The following is a 12,091-nucleotide window of genomic DNA, read 5'->3' on the forward strand; positions in this document are numbered from 1 at the left end:
CAACATTTGTAGTGGATCAAAACCTTTCTTTAAAGATGTCCTAAACAAACCTAAAACCAAAATGTGTTCTTGCAGGACAGCTTTTTTGCCCACTTCAAATGTTCACTCCAGTGTATTGCAAGGGACGTTGCAAATGCATTCATTTGTTAATCAGATTCAAAAAAAGGTTAATCAAGACCACCACTTGAAACTCTTATATATTAATTTAAACATTTTTGCTGCGTTCATGCACTCGAAGCACCTGTGACTGTTTAAAATCTCGAACCTCTGCAAAATAGCTCACAAATTTAAAAAAGCATAGAGCGCTGCAATCATCACATCACTAATTACTGCAGTCGGGATCATAATCCTGATTATTTATTTGATTTATTGAACAGCCCCAAAACCAGTCCTCGTCATATGATGTTTCGATCTAAAATCCCACAGTTTCAATCTGTTTGCATTACGCAAATACATCACCAGATACAGTATGGTCTCAATTATATAACCCTGCACAAAAGCACATTTAGACTGCAGCAAGTAGGCTGCACATATTTATGCGTTTACTGTGTGAAAGTGTGTGACTGTACTGATTCATTCCTGTGGGGGCAGCGAACAACAAAATGTTTGCCTTTCTCTCGATGACAAGCTGGAACAAGCACGCCGTTCTGTTTTATACAATACAAATGCCTTCACACAACAGCTTGGCCCCAGTCACAACAATAAAAACCCAAGCTCGCAAGCCAAAAGGGAACTAATATCATTGATATGTGCGGCCAAAGCGCGAGAGACAGCTGGACCGTGCGCGGCCCTAGCAGGACTATTAGATTAGAGCCACACGGTCTCCGTCTGGTTAAAGGAAATGACCAAGCAGCCTTTCAAAACATCCCTCTTGGCAGCTTGGAGCGAGGCCTCCTTCCCTGATTGGTAAAAGGTTTCAGGAGCATTTGAGGGCTCAGTTGAGATGCTATCACATGGTAAGTGCTGGTAATGGGCTTCCAACTGTTTGTTTGAAGAGCTCCGATAATGACAGGGATCAACTGATAACGGCTTCTGCACGCCGGCACGTAAGACTCCCACACAGCGACCGGTGGCCCCACGTGCACAGCTGCTTTACATACACAGTGTCAAAGCAACAGCAGAGCCCAGACGTTTTTACACGCAAAAGCTTTGAGCACGATAGAGAAACCTCTGTGTTACATGCTAAAAAAAAACAGCAAGAGGGAATATGAATTTTCATGCTGGACCAGGAATGCTTAGCGGTGCAGGGATGAAAAAAACACCAACTATTTTTAAAACCAACAAGTAGGTGTGTTTGTGAATGACCGGGCAACTAATCAATCTTAAGGAAGCCCTCTGTAATTAGGCTGGTTTCACCTGACACCAACCGGATACCTGACCCTGACCCTGAACAACTGCACAAGCCCTGCAATGCGCATAATTATTAACATGACGGAGGAAAGGAAAAGATACATCTGTACATTCTGCAATGCAATGCAGGAATATTATAGTTAACTAAAATACCACAAAAAAAACAAGACACACGCACACACACATTTACATATATATACACAACAAAGTTATAAAAATTGAATTAAAAATAATATATATATATATATATATATTTTTTTTAAATTATTTCTTTATTTATTTAATTAATTTTTTTTATTACATTTAGCATTTAGCATTGTATTTAGTTACACAAACAGATAAATAGTTTCCAGTTAAAAAAATATATTTGCTTTTTTTTTTTTTTTTTTTTTTTAGTCTGCATTACCAATGGCAGCTGATTTCAGTTTTTTTATTTTAGGAAACAAAAAGGTTTTTAAAAAAGGATCATATAATGTGAGGTATGATAAATACATACACACAAACACACCACACACACACACACAACGTCTATCCATAACCATAACCAAAAAATATATTTATTTATATAAAAAAGTTCTCTGATTCTGTCTTCATTACTGCACCTCAAATAGTAGAGCATGAAAATAACAGCGCTAAGGTCATCAGTTCAATCTCCAGAGATTGATAAAACCTATACCTTATATGCAATGCAAGTCACTTTGTGTGTGTCAAATGCATAAATCTAAATGTACGTACATCGCTCACTTTATAAGTGTGTTACTACAAACAACGCAACTGAATTTTTGAAAATTGTGAGAAGTGGCTTAAAAAAAAGAAACATTTATAGTCACAGTTATTAAGAGCTTTTCACATCTCTGGAAACTGATTGAACCCATCAGTAAATTAGTTTGAACACACCTATACGAAGTAGGCCAAAGCATGACTGTCTTCTCTGGGAAATTACACACACCAGTCAAGGGAAGAATGCAGGACTAACAACGCAGATACACTTAAAGACAGGGCCTACGTTATGTTGTGCCTTTATGAGCTGGGAATTTTCGCAGTCTAGCCGACAGACAGCTCTGACAACAATGAAGAGGCCTGTTAAACCAACTCCTGCAAAAAAAGCAAAAACAGCACCGGACCGGTTGCTCGTCTGCCTTTGTTTCCCCTCGTCTCAGAGCCAGGGATGAGAATGGCTCAGTAAAACAACTTGTGACATGCCTGTCTAAAAAGAATGTCAAACGGCGTCCCCAAAAGCAAATTAGGGCCTCTGTGGTCTCGACTCTCACCCAATTCCTGGCATTGCTCAGGGACCGATGTGCTTTTGGATATGCAAACAGCCAGAGCGAGGCAGAAATTGTTTCCAGTTTAAAAAAATTAGCTAAATTTGACTTTTAAAAGTCAGCATGAATTACCATTTGCAATTCGTTTGACTAATTTCACTATGAAAAGTGGATGTTATACAACGCCTTAAAATTTTTTGGAGTCTTATGCTCACCAAGGTTATATTTTTTGATCACAGATACAGTAAAAACAGTAATAGTGTGAAATATTATTAACATTTAAAATAACTATTTTCTTTTTTAATTAGCGCTGTCAAATGATTAATCGCATCCAAAAAAATAAATCTATAATATATGTGTGTATATTGTTTATATTTCATATGCATATATAAATACAAACATGCATACATTTAAGAAAAACATGTTATATATAATTACATTTATATGTGATAGAATATATATATATATATATATATATATATATATATATATATATATATATATATATATATATATAATTTTTATATATTTTATGTGTGTGTATTTATATATACATATAAATAAATTAATAAATATACACAACACACACACACACACACATATATTATGCAAACAAAAACTTTTATTTTGGATGCAATTAATCACAAATAAACATTTGACAGCACTAATTTTAATATATTTTACAATGTAATTTTTCCTTCATAAATCATTCCAATATGATGATTTGCTACTCAAGAAACAATTCTGATTATTATCAATATTGATTATCAGATGAATAGAAAGTTTCAAAAAATAGCATTTGTTTAAACTAGAAATGTTTGCTATAAATGTCTTTCATGTCACTTTTGATTAATTTTATACATCCTTGTTGAATACATTTTTCAAAACATTTTGAGGGAAAAAATCTCACTGACCCCAAACCTTGGAACGGTACTGTAAATCATAACAGAGCCAGAATGCACATAAATTTGCTAAAACAATGCCTAAATAGCCATTTGGCCATTCGTTAACATTCTTCAATAGGTCGTGCGGAAAGGAAAAGAGTTTCAGGGGAAGAGCATGTTTTATAATTTTGACTAAAACGCGACGAGGAAAAAAAACTGGAAGCAAAACAAAAATGTAAATAAGATGAATTCTAATTTCACGCTGACTTCAAAATGATGTTAAAGCTAAAGCCACAGCTGACAATGCTAATCAGCATCTTCCTCGTCAAGCTCCTCCGATCATTTCCCAGATTTTCAAACACTCATGTGACTTCAACAACACGTTTTCCACAAAGCCAATTTCGTATTCAGGCCGTCTGCATATGCGAGGCGAAATATGTTTCTCATTTTCAGGACCAGGAGACAGAGGAGACTTGTTTATTGTGTATCCGTCAGTGTGTTTTCACAGCAGGGTGTGTTCTTGGATTCCACCGCACCAGGACGTCATCCCCAGGTGCTTCCATCACCCCTCTCTCACTCTCTCTTTCTGCCTCTCTCCGTAAATACCTATTGGATTAGGTGGGCAGCTGTAGGGGGGTGGGTACTGATTGACATCTAAAAGGCTGGAGTGTTGTTCAGACTTGCAGAGGAGTAAAAGCGGCACAGCAGGAGACGGCGAGTAGTGTATATCTGTGTGTGTGTGTGTGTGTGTGTTTAGAGGAGGGGGAATGCATAGTCTTCGGCTTTGTTGTTGCCATCCAAACCCATCACAGATTCCCCCTCAGGACTTGAGATGAGATTTCAGATGTCTGTGGCTTGTGTTTTCCCCTAAGCTACTGTCTAAACAAGAAAAATCCACAGACGTCTCGCATTCTTGCAACACATTCTGAATCTAAAGAGCGAGTGAATGTACTACACCTCAGCTTAAAAAAAAAACCCAGAGAATATCTCTTGATGAAAAACGGTGACAGCTGGTTCGAGAAACCCGCTATTTTTCTGGAATGCTATAAAATGTAAAAACTTGATGTATTAAACCGGCAGAAAGTATTTCTGCTGAATAAAATGTCTGTTAAATGGCTCTTTTCCTCTCTCTCAGCCATCTGTTGTTTCTCTATCCTGTCTCGCGCGCGCTTTCCTTCTGCTGTCGGGTGTAAAACAGCGCCCCCTGTGACACTAAAGCCGAAATGCTGCACCTTTTCGCTTTCTCTGAGGTCAAACAACTGAAAAATATGCCACTTTTTCCAGGGAGCGAGGCTAGCTGGCTAGCAAACACTTGAAAGAGTCGAGAACAATATAGTAAAGGTCTGAGTTTTCTTTGTTCTGTAACAAATTCACAGCAAAACAAGCAAGATTCTTAAATATCATACTACTCATACTAGGCACACTTTAAGCACTGCATGGCCTACTACTTTTACCAAAATCCGCAGCATTCAATAACGCATACTGCACATATCTCACAATTACAGTCTGATTGCACTGGATGCAATATTGGCCTTAAATCTGCTTACAGGTAATTCAGAGCGCTATTTTAAAAGTTTTTATGCACATTGCATTCTGTTTATTTAAAAAACATAAACACTGCACTGAAAATTCACATCTTTATGTCAGATTTGCATAAAAAATGCAAAACAACCTTTTAATAGCTTCACAAAACAAACCAATAAAAAGAAACACCGCAAAACAAGATCTTTTGTACGAATCGAATGATAAATTTGCTAATATACGAAAGCAGAACAGGTTTAATACTCACACAGCGCTGCCATCTCTTTGGGAAGGTCCGCCCCAAACCGTCCAAACAGGCTACTATTGGTCAGCAGGTCGAAGGGGGAGTGGCTCCGCATGGAATTGAAGGCAAAGGGGTAGACAGCAGGTGGGAAGCCGGTCATGTGACCCACCTGCCGTTCCCTATTGGCTGCCATGGCGACGGTTGATTGCCAAAGGCTGGTTGGGCCTGTCGTGCGCTTCAACGACCTGTGTGACAATGTTGGCAAACTTCTCAGATCTGCGTCACGGCTCGGCTTTCACTCGACAGGATGTACCTTAAGGAGGAAACACACATGATAAGTTAAGCATTTGTACAAAAGAATTCTAAACAGGAGTAAAACAGGTCAGCGAGTCCAAGCTCCTGTGCACAGTTTACTCAATCGCGAGCTGAATTACTTTCATTCTTCGTTATTCACTCGTAATCTTCCACTCAAGTGAATATGAAAAAAAAACTCGCAACTGGATCACTGACTCAGTAGGTTAAATGGACCAGGCCAATTCAAAAAAATGTATCATTCAGACTGGTTTTGTGAATCAGGTCAGCCGATTCGTTGAGCAGAATGATTTGTTCAAGGACGTGAAGCAGATGTCAAGACTTTCACAGAATTAATTACCAGGCTGTTCCAAAGCTATCATACGGATTCAGAAGATTTGAAATATACAGCACAAATCATACTTTTGCTCCAGTTCCATTCATTCAAATTGCATGGAAAATGTGACTGGTGCATTGTTCAAAACAAAAAGGAAGGTGTGGAAAGACGTGAGCATGAATAAGTGATAGCAGAATGCTAATTTCCGGATGAACTAATCTTTTAAGAAGCCCTAACGTCTCGCAAACAGCAATCGGTGACTTTCTCACATCAGTTTAACAACAAGCCAGTGCATAAGAGCGCTTGTGTGTTTGAGAGGAGGGTGGAGTCTGAGGGAAAACGATGGGGTGATATGTAAAAACGGAGGGAGGAAAAGAAAGAGAGCAAAAAAAAGAAACGAAGGGGAGGGAGGAAAATAATAAAGCGGTTAGGAAAAAGTTAGGTTGAGGCAGGAGAAGAGAAACAGAGGGAGGGAGAAAGAGAGCGCTCTTGTCTGCTCCGTTTTGAAAGGTGTCCAGACGTTTGTGGTGTTTCCAGGCTATTCCATATGATTTAAATCAACCAAACTCCACAAGAAAGAGCTTCTCTGTTTGTGCTGCCAGTCTCTCAGCCCTGCACGACTACAGTCGGCCTCTCACAGACCTGAGGCCCCAACGTGGGCTCCAACGGAGAAGATGAGGAACTGGAAGAGAAGGAGTGAAAGGAAGAGGTGACGGCTTGTTGGTCCAAACTGTTTTGCTTCCATTGGATTTCCCTCACAAACACACAAAATGTTGCTTCTCAGAAAGGACGTTTAGATGTTATTTGCACCGCGAAACAAGAGCGTTTTTTTGGCTTCCCTTTTCAATAAGACAAAAGCTATCTTCATCACTGCACTCGTGAATGCTGGGTTGTCCCTTTCCATTTTTTGTTCCTTCTCCCTTGAGTGATTTTTATGAGTGGGTGGTGCTGGCGGCTTGTTGTTTAAATGTGGTTTTTGAAAAATGAGCTGAGCCAAAGAATTCAGCGCTTTTTGGAAGTGCTGTGGTTTGTGAATCAGGGCAAAAAGCAAGGGAAAATTTGTGCTCATGAATTCGGCATAAACATAGACCAAGTCGAAAGAAAGAAAGAAAAGAAGAAAGGAAGAAAGAAAGAAAGAAAAAGGAGACAGATTCAGTGACAGAGTCCAGGCACTGGGGGGCACTACGGGGGCGGCACTCTGGCCAGGAAAGAAGCCTGGGCTTTCCAAAACACACATTCATACAGTCTCTTTCTCACTGTCGCATAAAAACACTTGCACCTGAACACATAGTCTTTGAGAGAAATACTGAGCTTTCGTTCCATAACAGATGCACACAGCTCTACTGTAATCCACACAATGAAACCCTAAGAAACCTCTTTCCAAGGGCTACACACACATACCTCGAGGGTTTTTCTTGGGAGCTTTTACACTCCTAAAATACATTTTCAAACTATTATTAGTTTAATTTCAATCTCCAACAGTGGAAATGCAGGCATTACGGAACTAAGTAAAGTAAGTTTTTCTCGTACATTTTTTCATGATATCCTTTTACATATCAAGTTACAAATTATGTTTAACTGCATTCTGTGATGGAAGTTATAATGCTGACATACTAAAACATAAAGAAACTGACACAGTTTGTTGTCTAAGGCAAAATGTTGTTAATTATTCTAAGAAGACATAATACAGTAATAAGATTTTCGCATTTCTGTAATATTTATTGATCGATTTTACTGTTTTCTTCACAATCTCAAGGTCTTCAACGTTGTGCACTACTTCATGTGCAATGTCAGAAATGCACAGTCATGTTGTTTTTTGAAAAATGTCTGTGTGTGTGTGTTTATATAGAAAATATTTATTTATTGAACAGATTCCTTCAAACTGCAACCAAGTGACCAATTACACACACACACACACACACACAATATATATATATATATATATATATATATATATATATATATATATATATATATATATATTTTTTTTTTTTTTTTTTTTTTTTTTTTTGTAGAAATTCTGCAAATGATGCTACAACTGAGGCAGTCATATTGTTAAAAATTGATAAAAATAATGTCCATAATAAAATATAATAAAATATGAATACTTTAATAAATTATAAGTTAGATTTGGTCATATACACACACACATATATATATATATATATATATATATATATATATATATATATATATATATATATATATATATATATATAAATAAAACCAAATATAACCATTCATACACCCAAAAAGGAAAAGGTTGAAATAAATAAATAAATAAATAAATAAAACCCTGGTAAATAATAATGCCCAAAGAAGCAAAGTAGAGCAGAATCTTCTGTAAGAATTTATTGCAAAAACATTCATTAATACATGCTAAAACAAATATTTTCTCCCTCAGTGTGCCATTTTCTTTCATGGCTCCAGTAAACACATCTGCCCAACACACACACACACACACACACACACACACACACACACACACACACACACACACACACTCCCTCCAGCCTCTCGAGTTCTTTTTCTTTCAGCAGAGCCAGTTAATTACAGCCTACTGCTGCAGGCAGCTTCAAACCACCACTAATTTAGAGTTCCATTACAGTAAACTCTTCCACATGTGCATCCAAGCTAGGGTGGCCACGTCTAAGGAAGGAGCTCTGCAGATAGGCACACGCCCATAGCCAGCCACAACAAGGCCTTGCCATCTCTCCCCCTCCTCCTTCGCTCTCTCTTTTTCTCCAGGTCTGGTTTTCATCTTCGACTGTGTGCCCTCGAACCCATCCCTGCCCAGATCGCCCCCCTTTCCCAACCTCCCTCCTGCTCCCGCTGCAGCTCCGTCCGTGACCCCTCAGAACTGTTCCATATGTAACAGATATCATTTAGAGCTCACCATTCAAAACCACACATTGCCGAAGTCAACGTGTTTACTCTGGAGACCGAGGCAGCATAGGATGAATTCTTCGCAATTGAAGCGGAGTGGAGCTGCTCACTCTCAGGCCAAATGTGCTATTTGCTGAACTGAAAGCGTTACTGTGAACTAAAATGATAGCATAATTATGTTTTCCACACATATCAGTCAAGGTTGGGAAATATTTTTTATATGTCCACCGGGAACGTTACCAGACTTCTATTTCAATTGAAATGCTTAGTTTCTACTGTCACATGCAAGGCACGAAATATAATCAGCTATCATCATATGCTAAAAAAAGTCAATTAAGATAAGATATAGCTTATGCAATATTGTATGATAAATATTGTATATTTTCTTAGATTAATTCTCAGATTAAAGTAAAAGTGTTTCTTTTTTTGTTGTTTTAATGTTTTATTTATATGTATTTAATGTATTTATTTTTACATATATATGATTATTTTTATGCATTTTAAATGTTTTATTTAATTATTTAAATGTATTTATTTTTAAATGCATTTTAATGTAATTACTTATTAAAATACATTTATTTTCAAATTTTTATTATTTTAAGATAACTGTACATTTTCTCAAATTAAAATAAGATTTTTTTATAAATGAATATACATTTAAATATTTACTTAGGTTTTTAATGTACTTGTTGTATTTGTTATTTTTTGTAATTTTTGTATTTATGCATTTTTCAAATGTATAAAGGTATTTATTTATTTGTTTAAATATTTTATTTATTTATTTTTAATCTCCAAAATTAAAAACTGGGCTAAATACAGCATATAAATTACTGGACTAAATACAGCATACAATAAAAATGGTCTGTTGAAAATATCATAATATTTTAGGGGTTGCATTAACTTCTGAACTTTTGACTCTTACCAGTAGTAAGAACATCAAGAAACAAAATAAAGAGAACGTTGGGAATAAAATAAAGCAGAAGAAAAGAAACAAGACGAACTGCGGGAGAGAGAGAGACAGAGGAGAAAAACATCAAAATCACGCCCAAAAAAGCTTTTACAGAGAGAGAAAAAGAAAGCAGAAAAATTGTGGAAAAGGAGGAAGAAAAAAGGGAGCCGGGGAAAATCCAAATCTCATGCAGCCATTTGAAAAGAGGGGAACTGATTGAAAAGGGATCTGTGTGTTCCTAGAATTTTCCCAAACACAATAATGAATTAATAAAACACTTGGCGCCTGCGTATTTTCATGAGTCACATCGGCAAAGAGTTTTACAGAGTATGTTCTGCTTTTATGGCAGGCGGGCTGTGCAGAAAGTGAGCTCATTCTAGGGCCCTCGCCCTCTCTCTCTCTGGCACGGGCCCCCGGGGCGCACATACACACACACACACACATGTATAAGTACATACACACATGTTCTCTCATTACTGCTATTCTCTGGCTGACCCTTACACACACGCTCATTCAAACCCTCTCTGGGCCCGAGAGGGGGGCAGCGGCGGGCACCCACCGCAGACCCGACTTTTGCAGGGGATTAGAAGAACAGGCTGGGACTTTCCAAAAGCCTGATTTCACCACCGTTTCTACATTGCTCCTCTCAGAACAAACACATCATTAGCAGAGCATGCTGAGGCCTATTAGCCACAGAGAAAGAAAGAAAGAAAGAAAGAAAGAAAGAAAGAGCGAGAGAGAGAGAGAGAGAGAGAGAGAGAGAGAGAGAATGCTCCTGGCATGGTTGGGTGATGCGCTGTGTATCTCTGACAGAATCAGCCCTGTGTGATTCATGGCTCCTCGGGGCTGGGCCGAGCCGGGGCGGGTGACGTCTGCTCTCCTCTAAAGTACTGCAGTTTGCCACTGTGAAATGGGTAAGCAGGTTGTGTTTAGAGTAAGAAAAAGTATCCATTTCAACTCTGGAGAGAATTGCCTCTGGTGGATCAAGTGTCCCTGCCGCCGAAGGTATCGCGTTCATGCTTGGAAAACAACTATTTGAGACCTACACTAATGGTTAGGAGTTTGAAATAATGCATTTTTTTAAAAAAAATAAGTCACTTAACCTCACCAAAAATACAGTAAAAATAGTAATATTGTGAAATACTTTTTTTGCATAATTTATGTGTGTGTTCTGTGTATATTTATTATGCATATATCAATAAACACACATGCATGCATATATACTAAAAACATTTATATATATATATATATATATATATATATATATATATATATATATATATATATATATATATATATATATATATATAGTCTGAAATATATATATGGGTCATTTTATTTGGGATGCAATTAATTGTGATTGATCGTTTAAAAAGCACTAATTTATAATAACAATTGTAATTTATTCCTGTATTTTTAGGTTCATTACTCCAGTCTTCAGTGTCATGTGATCCATCAGAAATCATTCTAATATGCAGATTTGCTGCTTCACAAAAATATTAAGCAGCACACCTGTTTTCAGCATTGGTTTTAATAAGAAATGTTTCTCGTGCAGCAAATCAGCACATTATTCCAAAAGTGTGACCTGTTGTGTAACTTTCGAGCCATCACAAAAATCATTCCTAACTGGTACACAGCATTAAAAAAAAAACCCTAGGCGTCATAGGAGGCATTAACCACCGGAGCCGATGGTGAGTTATTTTTTTACTCCCTCTGCCTGGCTAAAACCGCAATCCATTCTTTCTCCAAAGCTGTGACGGATTTGGGATGGTACAGCGGTTTGGGTTCATTTCCTGTCTACACTCTGAATATTTCCACTCCTTCGTTCTAAGCTCACGGCGCTCTACTTTAAAAGCTACTTTAACTTTCCACATTAGCCTTCCTGCTGTCGATCAGCTCTAAGACGGATTGACACATCCGACCGTATACTCTTAAATGCCCCCAGACAGGCAGAGGCACCGTATAGAAGAGGCCACAAGACGGGGTGTATGGATTCAGATCAAACGTCTTCAAACCGAGCTCTGGAAACTTCTACGAGAGGTATCAAGCTCAGTTAAAGAGCAAATATAAACTGTTCCATTCCTAAAAAGCGAGTAAAAACAGAAAGACAAAGGAGTCAAAGACACTTTCATATAATCAAACCCATTGTAATGAAACCCAACCAATATGTAGCACAATTAAGTTTTCGAAGAAAACGTCCATTGAACTGTTCTTTAAAGAATATTTTTTTTCTTACTGTAAAGAATTTTAAGCCTTTTGTGGCATTCAAAGGTTCCATGGGTATTGAAGTTTCTGCATGGAATCAGCAAAGTCAATACCTTTATTGAGAGTGTGTCAAGAGTGCCAGCAACTGAATGCAGTGTG

General features: G+C 37.6%; 1 protein-coding gene across 2 annotated transcripts in view; it reads right to left on the bottom strand.

Annotated features, from left to right (window-relative positions):
* rarga (retinoic acid receptor gamma a) overlaps positions 1-12,091 on the bottom strand; it is a 50,817-nt gene that overhangs the window by 32,651 nt on the left and 6,075 nt on the right. For both annotated transcript variants that reach the window (XM_043224736.1, XM_043224737.1), the window contains exon 2: positions 5,289-5,577. In XM_043224736.1, coding sequence (XP_043080671.1) covers positions 5,289-5,457 — 169 coding nt within the window. In that variant the 5' untranslated portion in view covers positions 5,458-5,577. The remainder of the gene's footprint in view (positions 1-5,288; positions 5,578-12,091) is intronic.

Source organism: Puntigrus tetrazona, chromosome 23, assembly GCF_018831695.1.
Source record: "Puntigrus tetrazona isolate hp1 chromosome 23, ASM1883169v1, whole genome shotgun sequence".
Lineage (NCBI taxonomy): Eukaryota > Metazoa > Chordata > Actinopteri > Cypriniformes > Cyprinidae > Puntigrus > Puntigrus tetrazona.